At 41.1% G+C, this 25,302-nt stretch overlaps 1 protein-coding gene across 3 annotated transcripts in view; it reads left to right on the top strand.

The window, feature by feature from the left end:
• The window catches only part of DYNC2H1 (dynein cytoplasmic 2 heavy chain 1), a 694,454-nt gene that overhangs the window by 105,476 nt on the left and 563,676 nt on the right, over positions 1 to 25,302 (top strand). For all 3 annotated transcript variants that reach the window (XM_077484358.1, XM_077484357.1, XM_077484356.1), the window contains exons 20-24: positions 1,256 to 1,383; positions 6,572 to 6,721; positions 8,111 to 8,316; positions 11,408 to 11,563; positions 16,144 to 16,258. In XM_077484358.1, coding sequence (XP_077340484.1) covers positions 1,256 to 1,383; positions 6,572 to 6,721; positions 8,111 to 8,316; positions 11,408 to 11,563; positions 16,144 to 16,258 — 755 coding nt within the window. The remainder of the gene's footprint in view (positions 1 to 1,255; positions 1,384 to 6,571; positions 6,722 to 8,110; positions 8,317 to 11,407; positions 11,564 to 16,143; positions 16,259 to 25,302) is intronic.

Raw genomic sequence — 25,302 nt, 5'->3', positions numbered from 1 at the left:
GGAACGAAAAATACCGACACGGAGGAGAGAATACATCACTTCCTCTCCTGTGTTTACATTACAGGAGAGGAAGTGATGTCACGGGGGATTCCTATTCGTCGGGAGCGATCGCGAGGGGGTGGCCATGAACGAATGGCCGTCCCCTCGTCCGGGATCGCTCCCGCACGAATACCGACCGCCGCAGGCACCGGGCGGGGGCCCGATCGGGCCCCCGACCCGCGGGAGGCAAGGGACGTACATGTACGCCAATATGCCTGCCCGTGCCATGCTATCGACGTACATCGTCGTGCGGCGGTCGGCAACTGGTTAAAGTAGAACTAAAGTTAAAACTTCTTCTTTTTAAATTTTGGATAGAGGTAGGAGAGAGATAGTTATAACCCCTGTCCTTTTTTTTTTTTCTTTTGCCATCTTTGTCCCATTGGGGACATTTTTTTTTGCTTTCTGTTCAATAGCCAAAACAGGAAGGGAGAGGAAGTCACGTCAAAGTGAAGGAATCCCTGATTGCATAAGGGTCACAAGAACTAATGGAAGACTTGTTAGAGAGCGGTGGAGCCATCATCCTAATCCATGCTCGCGTCCCCTAATCTACATGCAGGGTGCTGGACGCATGGATTTCAATCGATTGGCTTCAAAAAAGGGTGTGCTCTAAGTGCAGAGGACTGCGCCATGAGCCCACCTAGTTGTGTGACATTAGCAAATTAATATTTGCTAATGTGTTCCTGCTTCTCTACCCGGCCAATCAGGAAGTGGGTCTTGAGACAAGATTGGTCAGCCAACAAGTAAGATAAGGACATGGATGGCCGCCTTCTGGTCCAACCTGTCTGGGCATGCGTGGGGGGAGGGGATTGTGTGAGTGAGGGGGCCAGGGGCAGCTTTCAGGAATCCAGGAGCCTTTACCACTTCTGATCATGGCCCACTGTCCAATCACTGCCCTCCCACCCGCCTCCCGTGGGTGGGGGGTTGTGCGAGTGAGGGGGCAAAATATTGAGCACCAGCCTCCATTGGTAGAGAAATAAAATAGATTAAATAGAGAGAGTAAATCCCCATGGGTTTGCAGACAATAATAAAAACCTGACCGGTCTTCTAATCCCACGCCACTCTACTCAAAAAAAAACATGTTTTGCCTTTAGTTATACTTTAAATAATCTTTTTCCTATTGAGTATTGAACCATTGGCCATTGGAAACAAGATAAAATGTTTTGCTTAGGTTGGGGCTTTAGCTGTTACTGACCTCTTTATGGCTATCTCTTTTCAGCGCAATTGCATGAGATTGATGGTTTTGTGTCGGACGGAATGGAGATGTTGTCCAGCCGGCCCCAGAGTATTGAAGAGATTGGGGAAGCCAACAAAAAACATGGAGAGTTGAAACTTAGGAAACCCGAGGTACTATTTTTTTACCCTCATATCAGTCATATTCACAGATAATATGCCCTGCTTCCTGTAAAAGCTCTATGACAACTTACCTATTAAGATAGACAGATAGATAGCTTTATACATTCTGGACTTCATCTGACGTCTTCTCTTCTTTACATCAGTTCAAACAGGTATAATTTATGTAGGAGGATTTGTTTTATATGTGTATCACCTGAGTCCAGTCACTTCACTGGGTATATGTAGGCTTGACCCTGCCTGCCTTGAATAAATTTCCATCTTCAGATTCCGCTGGACACACCTAGGTTTTGCAGAGCCTACGTCTCTGGGAAGTAGGATTCCTCTGCTGGATGATGCTGAGAGTATTAGCCTCGCTCGAACAGTCTTACTGAAGGACATTGCCTTTGAAATTAGCTCTCCTCCACCCATAGCGTCTATGCTGAGACGAGATGTTTGTGCATAGGGGTGCACCTTGGATCCTGCACGGTATGCAAAAATTGTCACTGGAGAAGAGAACGCTGTACCTCTCAGGATTGTCAGCATGGGGATTACCCTAGCTTGGTGCTGCAGGTAGTCTCTGCTGGGGTCAGTATGTGTCTAGAAGACTTTGTGGGACCTCTTCTCCTTGGCTGATCAGCAGCCTTCTGGGGAAGAACTTCCAGATACCTTTTCTGTCCTGTTCTTAGGCATATGCTCTTAGTGCTTTGGCTGAGATCTCTGTCCCTTGCTTAACATCTGATGCTTTAGTGGACCTGGTGGGATCAGGAGCTCCTTAGAACCATGGCTGTGTTTGGGATCAGGTGGCTCTGCAGCATTCTTCTGTAGGCTGCAGTGCCATCTAGGGGTGTTAGAGAGGGTATCATCCCCCATGTCTTTTGGTGGTACCCATTTTACCAGTCTATGGCCAAGGCCTAATTATCATTCCTGCCTACCCTGATGGTGGTGTATTCCATGCACCCTCTTTCCCCCATCTCATTGAACGTGTGAGATTGCACCCTTCGGGAATCTGGAGGGCTCATGGGGGCCCTTAAGACCCTTGTGGGTTAGAGATACTAGTCCCTTTGCCTTTCTGTGTTAGACCAGTTAGTCTTTCTTGTTTGGACCTTTGTTTTTTTTTTGTTTTTTTTGGACCTGTTCCTCCTTGGGCTTATACCCAGTTTGTTGTTCAGTTGATCTCATCTTGTAGCGGGTCCATTTTTTCCCTGTTGGCTATTTGTACTTGCCCAACCTGTGTAAATTTCAGCTTGAGCTGCTTCACCCTGTAAACAAGCTGATCTGGTAAATGGGAAACTGTTGATGACATCTTATTCTCCACCTTGTCCAATCAGAGAACGTTTTTCATTTATGCATTTTCATTATTGCAAAGCATTATCCAAATGGTGCCTGTGCTGAATGACCGACCTCCTCTATTCACAATGTAACAGGCAAGCCTCTGATCACAGGACCAGGAAGCTGTTATGCATTGTGCATCAAGAATTGCCTGAATGATTAATTTTGAGTAATTTTAGACAAGTAGAATTTCTTTAGAATAACACATAATTGATGTGAATACATACTGAATATAGAAATAAATTTATATTTATTCACCAAGTCAAATATTCACAATAAATAGTTAGATTAGTGGATGTACATAAAAATAACAAGGTAGTATATAACACATATAACAAATTCTACCCGTGGACAAAATAACCATATATAACTATCAGACAATAGTCTGTGGTTTACGAAGTCCGACAGTTATTCCCCTGCAGAAGGAATAAGTGTTAACCTACGTAAAAAATGTATGCTGTTGTAGTGCAAAATGGAAAAGAATTAAAATTGGAAAAACAAAAATAGAATTAAAGAAATTTAAATGGTTGTAATATCCATGAAGATCAATCTGGGTATCACAAGAAATAAATCGATAGGCTTATCAAGCTAAGCAATGAATCAGTAGTGTCAATATATTATAATTACCCTTTTAAAATGGCTGCTGGCTTACAATGGTCGTTTCCTGAGTCTTCTAAAATGGCTGCTTTTCCAAAAAGCGCCTTGCTAGGTGGGAGCAACGTCTTGGTGTACCTGAGGTGTCAGATGATGAGGCATGATGATGCGTGTGCTTCTGGATGGACAGCTGACTGGATGGATAAATTGTGACCAAATGGGTGTGTATCCTGTATGGATTAAGTCCCTAACGGCCTCCCTACACTTGTCCTATATTCAGTTCCGAACAATAAGGTTATAACAATTTTAATAAGCCTAGCCCAGAAGGTGAAACTTCTTTTCATTGGTTCATCCGGTTAAACATTGACTCGTTTGTTTAAAGCGGGAGTAAACCTGTTGAAGTATTTTTTTTTGACCTGCAAAGGAAAAGGCATAATGAGCTAGTATGCGGTGCATACTAGCTCATTATGAAATACTTACCTTAGAACGAGGTCCCAACGTCTGGCCTGATCCACACCGAGGGAGCTGACATGTTCCTCGGCATGTCTTCCGGGTATCGTGGCTCCGGCGCTGTGAGTGGCCAGACCTGCGATATCGTCACTCCCGTGCATGGTCCGTCTACCGGACTTTCAGCCGAGAATTCCCTGTGCGCATGCGCCGCTGCAGTCAGCGGCGCATTGCGAGGGGAATATCTCCTAAACCATACAGGTTTAGGAGATATTTTTTTTACCTACAGGTAAACCTTATTATAGGCTTACCTGTAGGTAAAAGTGAAAAAAAAATTACTATACAACCACTTTAAGCATTGCCTCTGTTCACCACCAAGTGTCATTCTAAGAGACGGAATGTCTGTTCTGATTTAATGTAAAATAAAAAATAGGAATGTTCACTTTCTCATAATATCAAGCGTGGCCATGTGACTGATTTATATATATATAAAATCAATCACTCTTTAGGAGATCTGGTAACTGCCAATGTATAAGTAATGTATAAGCAATATTTAACCACTTGCCGCCTGCCCAACATCATATGACATTGCAGACTTTGAGTCGGGATATCTGAATGATGTCTGTAACTGCAGGCATCATTCAGATATCTTCTTTTACAGCCAGCGATTCCCTTCACTGTAAGAACAATCATAGTGGCAGTTCAGCTGCTTGATCACTCTTGCTTGCAGCCGGAGGGGGCGTTCCCTCCCACCATCCTCCGGTGCTCCCATCGGCTCGAGAGGGGATTGAACGGTTGCGGATTTTGTCCATAGAGATTTCCTGGCAGACCCGAAGTCTCTATGATCGTTCAGAGGCTGGACGCAATGTTATGATGTCACACCCAGCCTCTGCATTTGAAAAAAATGCCGCCACCTCGACTAGGAAGCTGAGATCGTTCTTTTTTTGATTTCATGCTTCCCAGTCTAGAGGAGAGATGTGGGGAATTATAGACCCCAGGTCTCTGTAAAGTGGACCTGTCATGCCCTATTCCTATTACAAGGGATGTTTACATTCCTTGTACTGTAATAGGAATAAAAGGGATAAAAAAGAAAATATCAAAATATAAAAATAAATGTAAAAAAAAAATAAAGCGCCCCCCCGTCCCCACGTGCTCTCTCGCAGAAGTAAATGCATGCGTAGATCTCTTCCACATATGTAAACAATCTTTAAACCACACATGTGAGATATCGCCACAAACGTTAGAGCAATAGTAATAATTCTAGCGCAAGAGCTTCTCTGTTATTCTGTAAAAATGTTTGTTCTCTGTAACCTGAATTGTGCGCAATTTTAAAGCATGACATCTTAGGTATCTATTTATTCGGCGTAACATCATCTTTCACATTATACAAAAAAATTAGGCTAACTTTTTATTTTATTTATTTATTTTTTTAATGCATAAAACAGTTTTTTTTTTTTTTTTAAACACATTTGAAAAATTGTTGCACAAATAATGTACAAGATAAAAAGTTGCAACAACCACAATTTAATTCCCTAGGGTCTCTGCTAAAAAAACAAACAAACATATATATAAAGTTTGGGGGTTCTGAGTAATTTTCTAGCAAAAAAAGTATGATTTTTACATGTAGACGTGTCAGAACTGGCCTGGTAGGCAAGTAGTTAACAGTACAAATTTTTGATTATCAGGTGGTGGAATTTCATATACAGCAATTGTAATTTGTAAAATACTTAGTATACTTTAAACTACTAATTGAATATAGTTACCTCACAGCACACATTTCCCTAACAATATTGATTACAGATAAACAAACTGTTGTCATATTACCACCCCTTTTTCCAGCAATGGAATATCTTGCCAGGATAACATATTTATGTACCCTTCCAACATGTATACTGTGTTACGGTTTACAATCCTATGAATATGTCCATAATGTTTGTCAGTTAAAATAGCTTATAATTCCAATAGCTTGTAAGATATATCTATAATATCTCACAGAGGGTCCTGATGATTTGCAGTATAGAGTTTGTGAAATGATTTCTATTATATGAATGCTTTGAGCTGGTGAAATTGTTGCAAGGGGAAAAAAACGTTCTTTCTGTGAGGGGGGTTCTCTTCTGTGTTTCTTTCTCAGAGCTAAGAAAATGGTTGATTACTGTATACCAAGCCTTGCTCATCAAGTCTACCTGAGCGTACGTAAAATTTTCACATTCCATATGCGTGCTAACATCAGTCAGTTTGTTTATTATCCCAGGTGTGTGAGTAAATCATAAACCATTGTTTCTATCACCAGTTCTGTAAGCAGGGTTGTTGACAGACCCCCAGCAAATTGAGAAAACCCCAAAATGTCTCTGTGTGACACTAGCATGACTTCAGACCTGGAATTAACCTTTTAATATCTCGGCCTATTAAATCCAGAAATCCGGGGTCATATTTTTAATTAATTCACCATTGCTCTGACAAAGAAAGTGGAGATTACTGAAGTTGGCGTGTCCACTTCAGTTGTTTCCAGCCTACTCATTCCTTGGCCAGTTATGGTAAATATGTAAAACTATACCTTGTCTGAAACTCTTCTTTAAATACTGTTATTTCACTTTGCGTGTGTGGTAGTGGATTGGGTTTTGTTTTTTTTCTTTGTTGCTATAGATGGCATGATATTCAGGTTGAGTTTTACTCTATTTTAGACAATTATAAAGCCAGAAGGAATATCTCCCTTTTCTTGCATATTCCATAAAGTTAAATAAGTTTGTAACAGCAGACTCTAGCAAAGATAGCCCAACTGTCTTCTTCAAGAAGATGAAGTCTCAATGTTAAAATATGTTTTATTTTGCAGATACTTCCTTTATTTAAAGATGCTGAAGACAAAAACCGGTTACTGCGCTCAGTGGCAGGAAGTGGCTTGGATACCATTAGTAATCTCAGAGCAAAGTGGGATAAATTTGAATTAATGATAGAGAGTCATCAGCTAATGGTGAAAGAGCAGGTACGATCACTCTTCCTCATCACTCTTCCTTCCTACTATTGCTCCTTATCTCACTTCCTGCCTTCTATTCCCCCCATCTCACTTCCTCCCTCCTATTCTTCCTAATCTTAGTTCCTCCCTCCGATTCCTTCCCATTCTACTTCATCCCTCCTATTCCTCCCCAACTCACCTCCTTACTATCCTTCCTTCTCATTTCCCTTCCTTCCTTCTCATTTCCCTTCCTCCCTCCCATTCTTCCCTATCTCACTTTCTCCTTCCTACTCCTCTGTCTCACTTCCTTCCTCCCATTATCCCAATATCGCTTGCTCCTTTCCACTTCTTGCCATCTCACTTCTTCCTGTTCGTTGCTTCCCATTTCACTTCCTCCCATCCTTTTCTCCAAATCTCACATCCTACTTCTTATTCCCTACATCCCTACACCTCCTCTCATTCCTCCTCATTCCTTTCCGCACTTCCTTCACTTGACATCTCACGTCTTTGTTCCTATTCCTCCTAATCTCATTTCATCCCCCTTATTCCTCCCCATCTCGTTACCTCTCTCCCTTTCCTCCCCATTCTACTACCTCTCTCCAATTCCTGCTAATTTCCCTTTCTTCCTCCCATTCCTCACCATCTCATTTACTCCTAATCTTACTTCCTCCCTCCGATTCCTACAAATATCACTTCCTCCCTCCCTTTCATAATCCTCTTTCTTCCTCCCTACCATTCTTTCCCCCATCTCACTATCTTCCTTCTTCCCATTCCTCCTCATTTTTTCTCCTCCCTTCCATTCATTACTTCCCGTCTCTATCCCCCCTCCCCATTCCTCCTTATCTCACCTTATCCCTCCCATGCCTCCCGATTTCCTTTCCTCCCTCCCATTCCTCCCGATTTCCCTTCCTCCTTTCCAAACCCCCCCCAACTTCCTTCCTCCTTTTCATTTCTTCCAATCTCTCTTCCTTCTTCCCATTCCCCCATCTCATTTCCTTCCTCCCATTCCTCCCCATCTTGTTTTTTCCATCCTGTTCGTCCCCATCTTACCTCCTCCCTCTCATTCCTTTACATTCTCTCTCCTCCTTCCCATTCCACTCAGTCTCACGTCCTCTTTCTGATTCCTTCTCATCTCGCTTACTCCCTTTCACTCCTCATTTTCCCTCCTCTCTCTCATTGCTCCTAATTTTCCGATATTCCACTTATTCCCCCCAATCTCATTTCCTCCCTCCCATTCCTACCCACATTTATAAAGAGACAAAACATGAGTAAATTTGCATGTATCACAGAGATGTATTGAATATATTTTTTGAAAGGCATGCAACAACAGAATATTTTCCCATTTTTGATTATCCATGTTGGGAACAAGTCCAGCCATAGCTCTGTTTCTTAACTTCCTAAATGTGCTTCTACATATAGATTGAAATAATGAAAGAAAATGTGAAGACAAGAGTAACGATTTACACCCAAGAATTAGAAAAATTCAAAGCCCGTTGGGATCAGTTTAAACCTGGTGATGATATCATTGAAAGTGGAAATGAAGACATTTTACAAAAAAGTGCTCAGTCTATAAAAGAAAAGAAAATGGAGTTTGATGAGCTTGAAGCCATAAAGAAGAAACTGATGTAAGCCTTGGCTATTTTATGGAATGTCTATTTAAGAACATTTGGCAAAGCCATAACAAAAAGTTCACTTAAATATTGGTCAAAATAGTTTCATGACAGAGTTTAGATGTTGAAGTTTATCCTTTCTTCAGTATCTAAACTGGATTCCTGGATGCTTTTCCTATATATATGTTTGCAGCACAAAGCAGATACATTCTTCTATTTTTTTAGGGATTCAGGTTGGAAAACTTCTAGTATAAGATAACAACTGTGTCATGCAACATCCTGGCTATCTGAGCTCTGGATAATAAAGTGGACCTTGCACTAAACGACTCCTTATCCAGGCTAGATTCCCTCACTTAATCAAAACCGAAGGTTTCCTTTTGGCGCTACTGAATTCCTCCCTAACTTCCCCCTGCCACCCTTATAAGATTTCCGACAATACCTAGTAAAGTTGTTACTTGCATCTTGCCCATGCTCCTGATGTACCAACTGTTTGGTTCATTGATTGGCTGAGTTTCTCAGTATATGGGAGTGCGGGGGATTGTCAGGTCTTTCTTTTTTTCCCCATGTGTACTAGTAGCAATGGAGAATGGGATGGTAGTAGCAGAAAATGGGACAGTGAACATCAGTAGTAAAGGTGAGGTGAAGTTGGATGGGTAGATTTAGTCGTTTAGCTCTTGACACAATGTTTCAGTTGTAGATATATTGGCAAAAAAGTTTTTACTGCTATCAGGGGCTCTGTTGGCAATACCTAGAAAAGCTGTTTCTTGCATATTATTTCCATATCCTTAATATGGTTATTAGGCCTGCCAATTGGCTGCTCAAGTTCCCAACACTTCATTATGGGAGAGCAAGAGAGTATCATGTGTTTTTCAGTTAGGCGCTAAAATTGTTTCACCGGACAGGAATTGAGGCAAAAAATCTAATGACAACACAGATCGCAGTACACGTTTTTTTTTTTCAAATATAATTTTTTATTGAGCCCAGAAAGGGCAGAACCAAGTCATTACATTAATAATGTAAAAACACTGAAAACGTCAATCATGTAACATAAAAAATGTCCAGCAAATAAAAAAAGTAAAAATAATAACAATAAAAAAAGGAAGGGGTGGGGGGGGGGGGGGGGGGGGGGGAGAGATGGAAATGATGCAGCATACCAAAGGCAGTCAGTCAATTTGACTTGTTATAGTATTTATGATCCGAAAAGGGCCTTACCCTCTTCAGAGAGTACAAACGGGTTCCAAAGCCCAGGTTTTAGACTATTTCTCACGTTTATGCTGTGCTGTAAGTATCAAGTCGTTCATCCGATTTATGATCTCTACTTTGGGAAGCCAACTCGCAATGGTCGGTGGTAGTTGTTGTTTCCAGTGAAGCGGGATACAGGACTTGGCATTTAATAGGTGTCGCACGTTGGATTTTTTCTGTATATGTTAGCTGGAATATTTGAAACGTGTAGCAAGAACGCAGTACAAATTTAGGGGGCATTCTAGTCTTCTCTCTCCCCTACACAAAAAAGAGAAAAAAATCCTGGATATTCCCTTACTTTCTGTCGAATGAAACCATTGCCTCAGTAACGGTAAGAGCTCATTTAGAACACACACCGTGTGCATTATTGTGCACATAATATGAACTGCCATGCACTGCAGTCCTTGTTGTAACACATTGCAGTTTTACTTTTTTTTTTTTCTTTCTTTTTGAACTTCTATGTCAATTTACGCCCATCAGTATGTTGCGTTACAGAACATGTCTTGTGAGACTGCGTTAAACAGCGCTGCCCAGTTCAAACCAAAAGAGCTAGTGTGAACTAGCCCTAAGTGAGGGGAAGTATCTGCAACCAAGCTCTTGATACCTGTAAAACTTGACTGGGGTTCTAACCCTTCCCTACTCTCTCTATCGAAATCTAAAGACAAACATTGGACTTGCACTTTAATATTAAACACTAAGCATGTCCTTTGCTGCTGCCTCAGTAGTAGCCCAGAAAAATGTTATTGGGTTGGGCTATCCACTTGAAAAGTAGAAGTCTGCTTAGGGACCCATTTACACCAGGCAGTTGCAGTAGCATGTGCTTCAAATAAATGGACTGTCTTAATGCAACTCACGTTATTGTGTGACATATTGCAAATGTGTTAGGCTCACACTTTGGACACATAGTCACATGACAAGTCGCAGCCCAGTGATTGCAATGGAACCCATTCAAGTCTATGCGACTTAAAGTCGAAGAAACTTTGAAAAAGTTCCTGCACTACTTTTATGTGACTTGAGTGCCAGAGAGTGTAAAGTTGTATCAGTCGTACTCGAAATCCTGCAACTTGGAGTCGCATTGGTGTGAACAGAATCTTGAATGCACACTGCACCAGATCGTATAGGTGTCACTGAGCATCCAGCCATAAATACACAGGTCTATTTGATTTACATCTTCAAGAAACTCTGCGTGGCATGCGTCAAGCAAGATACTGACAAATTAATTTACCTATCTAGTGCAAATGCAGCTGCCTTCCATTTAGCAAGCATTTTGGGGTTTTTTGCCTTTTAACACTGTACTTGCAGTATTGGTCATCCAACTTTAACAGTTTACACATATTTGAATTATATTTATCATTTTAGAGCAGTTTTTTTTTTCCCTCATAGTAGTCATATGGCATGTTTTATATCGGTTTGGTGCTACTTTGTAGCTACTGAGGGGATCATTTATAAGCCCTGCTTCACACTGATGGGAATCTGATTAGATTCAGATGCACTCCAGAATGCATAGATTTGTATGTCAAGTGAAATAACCTTGTTTTTTTGAAGGCCATTCACATCTATGCAGTGTGAATATGATGCAGTTAAAAAATGTTCCTATGTGTGTTTAGTGCAATGCGATTTTAAGCTCCATAGACTATTAAAATTGCATTACAATTGCAGCTGTCACGCGGAAATCGCACAACAAATTTGCACTCCAAGCCGCATGAAAATCACATTGCATCGCAGCACATCCAGTCACTGTGAACCTAGGCTAAATGATATTTTAAGAAATGTATTTCAAAAGATATGGCATTGCTACAGTTTTGTATTGCTGTGTGGCAAATAAGCTTCTCATATTTTTAATCCTCTCACTTCATACCTCCAGTGATGACTGTCTGCACTTTGAACTGGAGGCTCCAGACTTCTCCATAGCAGAGGAGATATGGCTTGATATTGATGGCTGTATGAAAACCTGGTCTCTGTATGAAGAGTTCTATCAAGTATTTAATGAGAAGGCAAGGGAAGACTGGATCTCCTTCAGGTACACTAGCTGCTTAAAGCAACCCAATCACCACCTAAATGTTAAAATGTATTTTCCGTAGCATTTTGTAAAAATTCAAACAGATCCAGGGCCTTAAAACCAGGCTAGTGCAACCAACTTGTATAATACATTTTTTAATAATGTATTCAATTACCATATGCTGCTGCCAACATTATTATGTTTTAAGAAACTGGTAGAAATCTAGATGAGGTAGCTTACTGTAGACTTATATCTTTGTTAAATATCCAATTTAATATCATGATATGGTGCAGCATTTGATTAAAGCAATTAGAAGCCCAATATACACAGTGAATATAAAAGTCTACATACACCTGTTAAAATGTCAGGTTTCTGTGATTTTTAAAAATGACACATAATCATTTCAGAACTTTTTCCACCTTTAATGTGACCTGTAAACTGTACAACTAAATAGAAAAAAAAAATGGAGGGGTGCTGGGGATAAAAAAAGAAAATGTGGTTCCATAAGTGTACACACCCTCATGTAACTGGGGATGTAGCTGTGTTCAGAATTAGGCAATCACATTCAAACGCATGTTAAATAGGAGTAAGTACACACCTGTCATCATCTGTTCTAGTAGGTCTTTCCTGACATTTTCTTAGTCACATCCTACAGCAAAAGCCATGGTCCACAGAGAGCTTCCAAAGCATCAGAGGGATCTCATTGTTAAAAGGTATCAGGATAAGGGTACAAAAGAATTTCCAAGGCAATACTTATACCATGGAACACAATGAAGACACTCATCACCAATTGGAGAAAATATGGCACAACAGTGACGTTACCAAGAGCTGGACGTCCCTCTAAAATTGATGAAAAGACAAGAAGAAAACTGGTCAGGGAGGTTTACAAGAGGCCTACATCAACATTAAAGGAGCTGCAGAAATATCTGGCAATTACTGGCTGTGTGGTACATGTGACAACAATCTCCCATATTCCTCATATGCCTGGGCTATGGGGTAGAGTGGCAAGATAGAAGCCTTTTCTTACAAAGATAAACATCAAAGCCCTGATACATATTGCAAAAACGCATCTGAAGTCTCCCAAAAGCATGTGGGAAAATGTGTTATGGTTTGATGATACCAAGGTTAAACGTTTTGGCCATAATTTCAAAAGATATGTTTGGTAAAAAAACAACACTGCACATCACCCAAAGAACACCATACCCACAGTGAAGCATGGTGGTGGCAGCATCATGCTTTGGGACTGTTTTTCTTCAGCTGCAACAGGGGGCTTAGTTAAGGTAGAGGGAATTATGAACAATTCCAAATACCAGGCAATATTGACATAAAACCTTCAAGCTTCTGCTAGAAAGCTGAACATGAAGAGTAACTTCATCTTTCAGCATGACAACAACCCAATGCATAAATCCAAGTCAATAAAAGAATGGCTTCACCACAAGATTAAAGTTTTGGAATGGCTCAGCCAGAGCCCAGACCTGAATCCAATAGAAAATCTGTGGAGTGATCTTAAGAGTGCTGTGCACAGGAGACACACTCACAATCTGACAGATTTGGAATGTTTTTGCAAAGAAGAGCGGGCAAATATTGCCATGCTGATAGACTCATACCCAAAAAGAGTGCTGTAATAAAATCAAAAGGTGCTTCAACAAAATATTAGTTTAAGGGTGTGCACACGTATGCAACTATATTATTTTAGTTTTTTTTTTTTTTTCCTTCCCTCAACCTAAAAGATGTCAGTTTGTTTTTCAATTGAGTTGTACAGTTTAAAGGTGGAAAAAGTTCTGAAATGATTTAACTTTGTCTAATTTTTTTACATCCCAGAAACCTGACATTTTAATAGGGGTATGTAGACTGTTTATATCCACTGTAAAACTTACTCTGGGCCATGCGCCCCTAAAAATGTAAGACAGCTAATTGTAGCAGTTGATTATTTAGTCTGTCAGATTACAGCGCTGGAGGGGCCTCAATCTGAGGCACTGATCTTCTTGGAAGATGCCGAAAAGGTCCTAGATGGTAGTATTTTTTTGAGAATATATTATAAGGACCCTAATGAGACTTGAGTTAAAAGAAAATGTCTTCCTCATCCACTGAGGGACACAATAAGCCTTAAAGTGGATGTAAACCCGATTCATGAAATTTGAGCTGGGCATAAATATCTGCAGTGTTTTGTTATCACTCTTCAAAGCCCTGTGTCTCATAGCTTTGTCCTGCTCAGTTCGTCTGTTATCGGCCTGAGAACTTTTGACAAGCTCTCCGAGACCCAGCGATAGAAGTGTGTGTTGACGGAGATTGCTATGAATTAGCAGACTGCTAAACTATAAACCTTATATCAAGGTAAAGACAGAAGATATATTTGTAAAATATATGGAGGGTTTACATCCATTTTAAACTTTCAGGTTATACTGCTGCTTTATACTATACCGCTGGTGACCAAAAAAAAATAAAATTGTAGGTAAACCCAGGGTATAATTCCTACTTCTACTAGCATGCTTCCGTTTTTTGCTAGTGTCCTAAGAGGATGAACATCATTTCTTCAGCTCTGCTGTTGTAAAGACTAACTTATTTACTAGTACTTTCGTACTAGTACTTCAAGCAAGACTCTTCTCTACAGTGCGTCCAAGGCTTTCCCTTGGTTTGGCAGCTATCTGGTGCTGTCATTTCCTGCCTGGACTTTGTATATGGACCTGCTGACTAAATGTTGTGTGACTTGCCTGAAAGTGACCTTTGGGAACTGGGTTCCTTGTGGACCTTTTTCCAGACTACGTTTTTATTAGTTAGCTGTGTGGTGCTTTGCAGGTCCAGAGGCCCTGGCACTGCCTCTGTGATTTCGCTTGTATTTGAAGACTTGCTTAGTAGGCAAGTCAAGACAAGTGACTAGGAAGCCAAGGTGCCAAGGAAGAATCTTCTGCTGCTCATGCTCGCAGAACCACATGAAACATTGACCTGTTGATCCCACAGAGACTTTGGTCACCTCTGAGGATCAGCCTGTTGCTTCTACCAGTACCCCAGTACTGCTTCAAGTCTTGAGTCATTGAGTCATTTAAGACTCCTAAGGCTACAAAGATGTTCCCCTTGTACCCACTTTTTCAGCTGTTTCTCCATGGAGATTGAAAACATCCTGACAAGTTGTTTGCTCCTCTTAAACGCTTACTGGCTTTGTATCTTTTTTGTGAGTATTTTGTTCAGAAATGGTCCATTCCCATGTTAGATCAGGTAATGCCTCACCTTTAAAAATGCGATTAGCATACCAGTAGAGGATCCAACTGCAGAGGATACACCTGCTTTTAAAGACCCAATGTATGTATGTTCCAGAGCTCTGTTCTCACTGGCGGTTATACCCTGGGCTAGCCTTCCTATTTTTTGTTTGCCAGTAAGTGTCCAATCCTGTAGGCAGCAGTATTACAGGAAGCTTTGTACAAGTCCCTTTTGGCCTGTCCCACCAGCAATGATCTGCCTGATTTAGATAGAAAAGTTCAAAGACCCTGTGATGACATCACTGGCTCTAAAATAAGGTATGTAATGAAAACAGGTTTCATTTAGGATGGGTTCACACTTATGCGTATTGGATGCGGGTTTCCCCTCAAGAGACTGTGACCGTCTCTCAATGGAGCTGGTTTGCACATCTCCGGGGTGGCTGCGAAGCCGATTTCACAGGGGTCCTGTGCATCTTTGGCTCAGTTTCAAGTTCGAATTTAAACAAAAATTTGAGCCTGAAACGGAGAACAGGGATGCACTGGACCCCTGCCATGAGCCAGATCCAAATTAAGTGTGAACCCAGCCTCAAAAATCGAATTAGTATCGGAGGGTATAGATGAGGGGCACAGGGAGAAATGAGGGAAATCAAAATGTAAGTAGAATAAACTTCGTCTTTAACACAGCAGTTTTTGTTTTTCTTGGTCTCCCCTGTAACATAGTTTTATTACCTATTGATCCTGCCGGTAGAATCAAAAGGTGACTATGCTGTTCAGTTCTGTGGTGAAATAGCAGCGTGGAAAGGGTGCTTTTAGATAGACATGTAGATTTAAATAGGATTTAAGTAACAAATGAAAGCCTACCTCAGTTTAACATTTTTTATGTTATAGCAGTAGGATTTTGGACAGCTTGGCTTGTAAATAGGGGAGAAACATACAAATACAAGTCTATAAAATGGAGAAAAAAAGGAATTCATATACAGAATACTATCAGTACAGGTTTTAACATATATAGTTGCCAACATTGTTCCCTAGAGTGGGCCTTTTTTAATGTGACTCTTTCTTGTAAGCAGTCATTTTACAGATTTTGGTTCATTGATTTTCAGCAGGGAAAACTGAAAAAGCCATAGCAATTCTCCTAGCACAACTTGAGCAATCATGGTTTCTGGAAGTGCATTATACTCCATGATCAGTTTACATAGACCAAGTATTTCTCTGTTGTGGATCAGACAACTCTGATTACCCACCGAGCCCAAAACAGCTCAACCGACACTGAAAACAGCAATTGAGATACATTTATTGATGTCAGCAATTTCTTAATTTGAGTTGAGTTCTGCTTTTTAATTGGAGCACAGTTGTTCTTTGTTCTGATGGAAGACGAACCATTTCAACCATCTGTTTCATTCCCAGGAGCAAATATTACAGCTTTGAGGAGTTTTTGCTGTCTTGGCATGACAGACTGAGGAAAATGGAGGAGCACACTACCATGTCTGTGAAGTTACAGGCAGAAATTGACAAATACAAGGTATATTATGTGTGATTTTGAAGTCTTTTCTATCCAGCCTGCCGAGATCTGTAGAGAGCAGCAGATGGCTCTTTTCTGAGCGCAGTTTGTATTGGAATCTAATTGTATTGTAAGTGTGTAATTACTTTTGGATTAAGGGAACTAGAGCCATTATTAGGGTAGTTTAGTGGTTGAAATGGGTTCAGATGTTTTCTTAAAGTTACTGAACATCAACCTATAGACAAATTAAAGGTGTAGTGAGGATATTTTACTTTTTTACTGATTGCAGAAAAATGTGGTACATTTAGGGTATATTTTTGATTAAAACCCTTAAATACAATAAATGTGTGCTCATGTGCAAAACTTTGGAAGAATCATTGTTTGCCACTAGTCAGCCAACATTAATGTTGCCAATATCCTGTTCCATCCCAGAGTTTACATTTTTTATTTTTTTTGCTGCCTTTAACTAAAAAATGATGTACTGATTATCTATTACCTTTCTTTAGAATCCTAAAGATTTTCTGCATAAATGATGAATATATACTGTAGCTTTTTACATGCAACACCTGACCTCTTAGCCCTTGTACACACGGTCGGACATTTCGATGGAAAATGTCCGATCGGACCGTGTTGTCGGATAATCCGACCGTGTGTGGGCTCCATCGGACTGTTTCCGTTGGAATATCCGACCGACAAAGTTTTAGAGCTGGGCTATAAAATTTTCCGAAAACATGGTCCGATGGGACTTTGTCCTATCGTTTGTAGAGAATTCCGATGCCACGCATGCTCAGATCAAATTCCTAGATCAAAGCTATTGGCTACTAGCCTGAACGTAGTCCCGTCATAACGAAATAACGTCACCACGTTCTGAATGATCAGATTTTCCGACAACTTTGTCCGACCATGTGTATGCAACAAAAGTTTCGGACAAAATCCGTGGGACAAAATCCGACGGATTTTGTTGTCGGAATGTCCGACCGTGTGTACAAGGGATTATAGAATTATGTGCTCTGAAGGCATTAACAGTCTGATAATCCATATCATAGGTATACAGACACACATGCTGTACTGTATGCAGTAGGGTAAGTTTAAGCAGATACCTATTAGTATTTTTTTGCTCAAGATACTAGGTAGACAAAAAAATCTTCATGCAGCTAAAGCCTTTTGGGCAACTTGCAACCAGGGTGCAGTGTCTTTCATTTTATTATGCTTTGAGTTCCAGTTGGAACAATGTCATCAGTTCAGTAAAATAAACATGCACAAATATGCACTAGTGTTTGTTACAGTCCATGTATCATTTCATTAAAGTATCATAAAAAAGTGGTTTCTTGTAAACTACAGTATATATAAAGATCATTTATAAATCCATTTTTGAATGTTTATTTTAGGTTTATAAATATCTTCAAAGTTAAGTTGACATAGTTCTTCAAAAATTTTAGACCTGGGAATGTTTGTCGGTGCACCATGTGTAATTTAGCTCTAGAAAAAAAGCATCATAAATAAGAGTCTTTCTTCATTTAAAAGGATTTTTAAACATTTTTCTTTCTTGCCCATTGAGGGACATTGGCCATCTTTCACCTTCGCAAAAGATTCTAGCCCAAAGGCGCCCCCTGAGCTGTACCAGGCCGCGTGCCCTCAACATGGGGGGTGCCTTGGGGAAGGGGGGGCCGTGCGGCCCCCCCACCCCAAAGCACCTTGTCCCCATGTTGATGAGGACAAGGGCTTCTTCCCGACAACCCTGGCCATTGGTTGTCGGGGTCTGCGGGCGGGGGGCTTATCGGAATCCGTGAGCCCCCTTTGATAAGGGGGCCCCGGATCCTGGCCCCCCACCCTATGTGAATGAGTATGGGGTACAATGTACCCTTACCCATTCATCTGTAAAAAAAAAAGTAAAAAAAAAAACACAACACACAAGGGTTAAAATAGTTTATTGCACAGTTCCGGGGGTCTTCTTCCGTCTTAGGGGGTCTTCTCGCCGGACTCCTCTGCTATCTTCTGCTAGCTCTTTTACTAGCGGAGGAGCCCGGCTTTCTTCTTCGCCGCCCTCTTCTTCCGACTTCGGGGGTCTTGTCCCTAGGCAGCTAGATAGGGAAATATAAGCATTACAATCAGTCTCCTTGAAATATGTGGTAGTGATTAGATGGTCATCTCTGACAGTAATGTTAAGATCAAGGAAATGGATCTGTGAGCAGCTCATCCCATACTGCAAGGAGATATCAGAGGGGTTAATCTTCCACCACCATCACCGGTCACACAGTCTACTCACCAGAATATAGTGACTCCCATGACAGGAGTCAAAAACGCTTATTCAAAAGTGCCAGGAAGATTGCCACGGCCACGGCTGGATCCAAATGCTGTGTAGTCAAAAGTGCTGTAACTGCATAGACACTGGATGGACTTGTTTGTGGAACCCTCAGTGCGGAATTGGTCAATAAAAAACCATCAATGCCATAGATTGGGAGAAAACTTTAGACTTTACCCAGAAGTTATCCAGAACTGTTTATTTGGAACACTTTTTATAATAATTTGATTATTTGTTTATCACTAAACACCTATGTGGCGTTTTCACAATTAAATTTTTATATTTTTACAGCATTTACTGATTTTTTGCTTTAGCATTTTTCACTATTTCTGTATTAAGAGATCAATGTTTTTTTTTACACTTGCACTTTATAGAAAGCACGGTTTTAATTCATTATTTTTCGTTTAGTTCTTATACAACGTGCTGCTCCTATGTAAATTTCACGTATATTTTAAGGTTTCCATCTGTGTGGGATGGTGGCATTTACCATCTTTTCTTCTGCAAGGAGATCTCCCTATCATTCCGATTTGAGTTTGGCAAAGAACATCTCGAGAAAAGATGAATTGCCTTCCCAAAGGAGGAGGACATCTTCAATGTACCTCCTCCAGAGGCATAACTCTTTTGGGGGGTTAGGATCAATTACCTCTTTTTCCCAATAAGCCATAAATAAATTGGCTAAGCTGGGCACAAATTTAGCGCTGATCCCCTCTGTTGGGTCTGATAAAAACCACCAGGTAAGTGGGGCTTGTTACCATTTTTCTGGGTTTAGGTCTAGAGGGGGAATGGCCCCTCTGTCCATTTGGAGGAATATATCCTCTCTGCCCATTCATAAAGTTTCCCCTTTCCTGTGAGGGGGATGGGGCCACTGTATTAGCAAATGGAACTAAGAGAGGTTGATGTAAAGAGGTGGAAGGCATGACTCTACCCTCACTGTCCATAGGCTCATCAATTTTAATCTGCCATTTAAAAACCACTTTATTGAAATAATCAAAACAATGAAAATCCCCTATGATGAACTTTAACCACTTCAGGACCGCCGTATTGCCATTGTACGTCAGCACAATGGCACAGGCAGGCAGAATCACGTACATCTACGTGATTGCCTTCCAGCGGGTGGGGGGTCCCATCGGACCCCCTCCCGCTGGATACGGCGGTCCGATTCGGTCCAGCAGCGATCCGTGATGAGGGGATGGCCGTTCGTTTTCGGCCACCCCCTCTGGATCGCTCCTGGCCAATGAGAAGCTTCCTCCCCTGTGTATTGTTTACACAGGAAGGAGGAAGTGATGTCATTCTCCTCGGGGCGGTCTTTTTGACCGGACTACGAGGAGAAGAGTAAAAGTAAGTCTGCACGAACACTACACTGACATGTAGGTACACACAGGCACACAAACCCCCCCCGATCCCCCCCCCCGATCGCCCCCCGATCCCCCCCCCGCCCCCCCTCCCCCCCCAGTCACAGTGTCACTGATTGCATTGATCATTTCTTTACTGATCAATGCATTCAGTGTCAGTTGTGACAGTAAAAACTGTCAGGACAGTTAGTGTTAGGTCCAGGGTAGCCCCCTATCACCCCCCAATAAAGATTTAACCCCCTGATTGCCCCTAGAGTTAACCCTTTCACCCCCTTTTGCCAGTGTCACTAAGCGATCATTTTTCTGATCGCTGCATGTGTCGCTAGTGTCGCTAGGTAGCTAGTTATTTTTTTAGGTTCACCGCCAGGTTTTTATATCGCTAGGTACCCCGATATACTACCCAATAATGTTTTTAACCCCCTGATTGCCGCTAGTTAACCCTTTCACCCCCTTTTGCCAGTGTCACTAAGCGATCGTTTTTCTGATCGCTGCATTAGTGTCGCTACAGTCGCTAGGTAGCTAGTTATTTTTTTAGGTTCACCGCCAGGTTTTTATAGCGCTAGGTACCCCGATATACTACCCAATAATGGTTTTAACCCCCTGATTTCCGCTAGTTAACCCTTTCACCCCCTTTTGCCAGTGTCACTAAGCGATAATTTTTCTGAACGCTGCATCAGTGTCGCTAGTGTCGCTAGGTAGCTAGTTAACTAGGCTCCCAAAAAGTCCCCCACATGTGGTATCCCCGTACTCGGGAGAAGCAGCAGAATTTATTTTGGGGTGTAATTTGACTTCTGCCCATAGCATGTGTGAGCAATATATCATTTAGTGACAACTTTGTGCAAAAAAAAAAAAGTTTGTAATATTCCCGCAACTTTTGGCAAAATATAAAATATTCCATGGACTCAACATGCCTCTCAGTAAATAGCTTGGGGTGTCTACTTTCCAAAATGGGGTCATTTGGGGGGGTTTTGTGCTATTTTGGCATTTTATGGCCTTCGAAACTGTGATAGGTAGTGAGGAGTTAAATCAAAAATTTGCACCCTTAGAAATCCTGAAGGTGGTGATTGGTTTTCGGGGTGCCGTGCGCGACTAGACTCCCAAAAAGTCCCACACATGTGGTATCCCCGTACTCGGGAGAAGCAGCAGAATGTATTTTGGGGTGTCATTTCACATATAACCATGGCATGTGTGAGCAATATATCATTTAGTGACAACTTTTTGTAAAAAAAAATTTTTTTTTTTTTTTTTGTCATTATTCAATCCCTTAGGACAAAAAAAATAAATATTCAATGGGCTCAACATACCCATCAGCAATTTCCTTGGGGTGTCTACTTTCCAAAATGGGGTCATTTGGGGGGGATTTGTACTGCCCTGCCATTTTAGCACCTCAAGAAATGAGATCGGCAGTCATAAATTAAAAGCTGTGTAAATTCCAGAAAATGTACTCTAGTTTGTAGACGCTATAACTTTTGCGCAAACCAAAAAATATACGCTTATTGACATTTTTTTTACTAAAGACATGTGGCTGAATAAATTTTGCCCTCAATGTATGACTAAAATTTAGTTTATTCGATTTTTCTTATAACAAAAAGAAGAAAATATCTTTTTTTTTCAAAATTTTCGCTCTTTTTTCATTTATATCGCAAAAAAAAAAAATCGCAGAGGCAATCAAATACCATCAAAAGAAAGCTCTATTTGTGGGAAGAAAAGGACGCAAATTTAGTTTGGGTGCAATATTGCATGACCGCGCAATTACCAGTTAAAGCAGCGCAGTGCGAAATTGCAAAAAGACCTCTGGTCCTTAAGGTGTTTATTGGTCCGGAACTGAAGTGGTTAAAGGCACGCCTAATTCAAATTAAAAAAATGTTTGAGAGTATTTCAGTGAGAAATGTTACTAATTGTTAAACACGTTAACTAAAATATGCATATGAAGATAGAATGTATTGTCAGTTAATAACATTGTCACCTTATTCTAAAATGACAGCTTTGATCCTCTTGCACCCAACAGATTTCTCCTTCAGGAGACGAGTGTGGTGGATACTTGTTTGCTGAATGTCAGAACGTGCTGTTGTCTCTCTGAAGTTGCTAGTTTAAGTTGAGCTCAGCTCTTCTACAATAGAGCCTCTCTCCTGCCTTGGCTTATTGTCATCTCCAATATTCAGGATCTCTTTTTTTTTGACCCCAGCGAGTTCCTCTGGTCACACCCCCTCTGGGGGTTATAGAGGGAGTGGAAAGTCGCCTAACTGGGATATATATATATATATATGTACTACACAGCCTTAAAACCTCCTTTGATGGTTATGCTATCAAAGTAGAAAGTTAGCAAGCACAGTTCCCCCTGGTATATATATATATATATCTTTCTTGTTTTTAAATGTCACCCAAAAAATGTATGTATATTTTCCTCTTCAATATACACATCTGAAGGAGAAATCTGTACTCCGAAACGTGTTAGGTGCAAGAGGATCAAAGCTGTCATTTTAGAATATGGTGACAATGTTATTAACTGACAATACATTCTATCTTCATATGCATATTTTAGTTAATGTGTTTAACAATTAATACAATTTCTTACTGAAATACTCTCAAACATTTTTACATTTAATTAAGTGTGGCTTTAAAGTCCTTCATAGAGGATTTTCCTTGTTTTGTTTCTAATACTGGATGTGGCACCACAAACGCATAGGCTTACCACTCTGTTCCTTTTCTTTATTGGAACAATCAGCAAAGTCAGCCAAGTCATGGTTATGTTTTTTTTTTTTTTTTTTTTTGGTCATTATCCCTTTTTTCAAGGAATTGTTTTAATTGGTCAGATTTTTGTTTGTAGATTTCTTGATCTCTAAGTGAGCTCAGTTTATCTTTAACTATAATGATTTCTTCATTAAGGGTTCTAAGTTTATTTTTATTTTTAGTCACAAAAAAAAAATGGAGAAACTTAATCCCTTGACTAGGGAGAATTTCTAGCTTTGGTAGAAATCGATGATGCGTACTTACATGTCCCAATCTTGCCAGTGCATCGGCATTTCCTACACTTGCTGTGGGACCTCTACACTGCCAGTTTGTGGCCGTGCCCTTTGGCCTCTTTTCTGCTCTCGGGTGTCCACAAAAGGTGCTGGCCCCACTACTAGCCCTGCTTTGCTCTGGTGGCTTCCCCATTGTTGGATATATGTAAACTGGCCATAGACAGTTCGTTTGATTATGTTCAGCCAGCAAGCTAAAAAAAAACTAAAAAAAAACAAAACAGCTGCATTCACGCAAACAAGATAGATGAAGGAATCCCCCCACCCTGGGATGTAGTTGAGGAAGCCGTCAATGCAGGCTTTGTCACCTAATGTGACTTTGACCATCCAGACAATACAGCGGTTTGGATGGATCCTAAAACTTTAGATATCATTGCTGAAACCAAATTATCATTTGGACTATTTGGGTTTAGTCCTGGACACATTGTAGGCTAGTATGTTTCTTCTCCTGGAAATATTCAGACTCTCCAGTCTAAGAGCCAGTGTACTCTTCAGATTTGCATGGGAACCTTGGGTCTGATGGTAGCCTCCTTTTGAGGCAGTCCTGTTTTCCCAGTTTCAATTCAGACCTCCACAACACATTCTTTTGTCATGGGACAAGTCATTCAAGTCCCTGGAATGACCGTTTTGACACAGAAGGTGGGCTATTGGCTTGGTGGCTCAGGAATCTGTCTCTAAAATTGGAAAAGTCCTTCCTTCCTGTCTTTTGGAAGATCCTCACAGCCTGTTGGCTGGGGAAGAGCCCTGGGCACCTTGTTGGTGTATGGGACTTGTTTGTCAGAGAAGTCTTGTCTCCTAATCAACATTCTGGAACGATGGGTGATATGGCTGTCTTTGCAGCATTGAATTATCCTGCTGGAGGTTAATCAAATCTAGATTCAGTAGGATAGCGTCACGGCGGAGGCATACACCAGCCATCTTGCAGCTGCAAGAAAGGTAGATTACATCCTGCCCTGGGCAGAACTTAATTTTGCAACCTTGTCCTCCAAGTACATCCCAGGCATGAAAAACTGGTGGGCAGACCTCAGCCGGCAAAGCATGGACTTAGGAGGTGTGGTCCTTACACCTAGAGGTGTTCCCAGACACTGGATGTTCACCTGCTGGACTCCAGGTTCAACAACTAACTGGACCGAATTGTCTCCAGGTCAATTAAATCTCTTCCTGCTCTGGTGACTCAGTGGGATAGTACACCCTGATTTATGCCTTTCCTCTCCGGCTTTGCAGGATCAAGATAGATATTATTCCAGTGGTGCTCATTGCTCTGGACTGGCCCAGGTGAATGTTGCATATAAGACTCCTGGCGATTGCCTTGTGGGCTCTACCAGATTGCCCAGATTGTCTAGATTCTTTCTCATGGACTGATTTAGCATTCTGCTCTATTGTCACTTGTTTGAAACAATCTCTGTTCTGAGAGGTTCTGAGTGAGCGGGGCATCTATTAATTGGTGTTTCCTACAATTTTAACAGCTAAGAAGTCTATTTCCTGCAGATTCTATCATCAGACATAGAAGGCATACTTCACATGCATATTGGAACTTCCACCCTAGCAGATTCTCCATGGGATGAATCCTCTCATTCTTACAGCTGGGCCTCGTAACCGCGCACTGGCTTCTTTTTCATCTCCATCTCCTGGTGGCTCATACAGAACATCATTTAGGTTTATGGTCTCACGGATCGGGTTCCACCCTTATCTTTCAAGGCACACTCACTTGATCTGTGAGTGCATTTTGGGCTTTTCAGGACCAATAAACTGTTTCCCATATTTCCAAGGCTGCCATCTTGTCTATTCTTCCTGGTGAACATTGCTGTCTCATCTGATGGAAGGTTTGGACATTGGGTCCTTCAGGCAGTTCTTTGAGTTGCAGATAGTCCCCAGTTTTCTGTTGTTTTCTTGGGCCTGTTAGCATTTGTTTATTTTATTGCCCATCCCTCAATTAGACTGCTTTTGACGTTCCAAAGGTCAAAGATTTCCTGTGTCTTAAGTGGATGAGAAAGAGAACTGGATTTTTGTAATCACTGTAAAACATTTTTCTTTGAGTCCATTGAAAGACATAAATCCCCACTCTCTGTGTTACTGGTACTGCTTTGTTACTCTTGGTATTTCTGTGTTACAAAGGTGAGGCATGCTGGTAGGAGGAGGCATTATCCTGGGTCAGGGTATAGTTTTTGTTTTGTTTCCAGTGTTCAGTCCTTCTGTGGACTCCAAGAAAAGGATTTCATGGTGAGTACCAGTATCCTTTTTTTAAATTTGATTCACATGTTTTAGACTCAGTATAACTTATGTTCCTAAAAGACAAGGAACTGAAAGCCAATCTTCTGTTTTTGCAGGGCATGCTGCCTCTGGGGTTGAAGTAAGGCTCCTCTGCATATGGGGATATAGGAAGGTGGAGTT

This window comes from Lithobates pipiens, unplaced genomic scaffold (assembly GCF_037356315.1).
Source record: "Lithobates pipiens isolate NorthernLeopardFrog02 unplaced genomic scaffold, aLitPip1_a1.2 Scaffold_16, whole genome shotgun sequence".
Lineage (NCBI taxonomy): Eukaryota > Metazoa > Chordata > Amphibia > Anura > Ranidae > Lithobates > Lithobates pipiens.
This window is presented reverse-complemented; position numbering and strand designations above follow the sequence as displayed.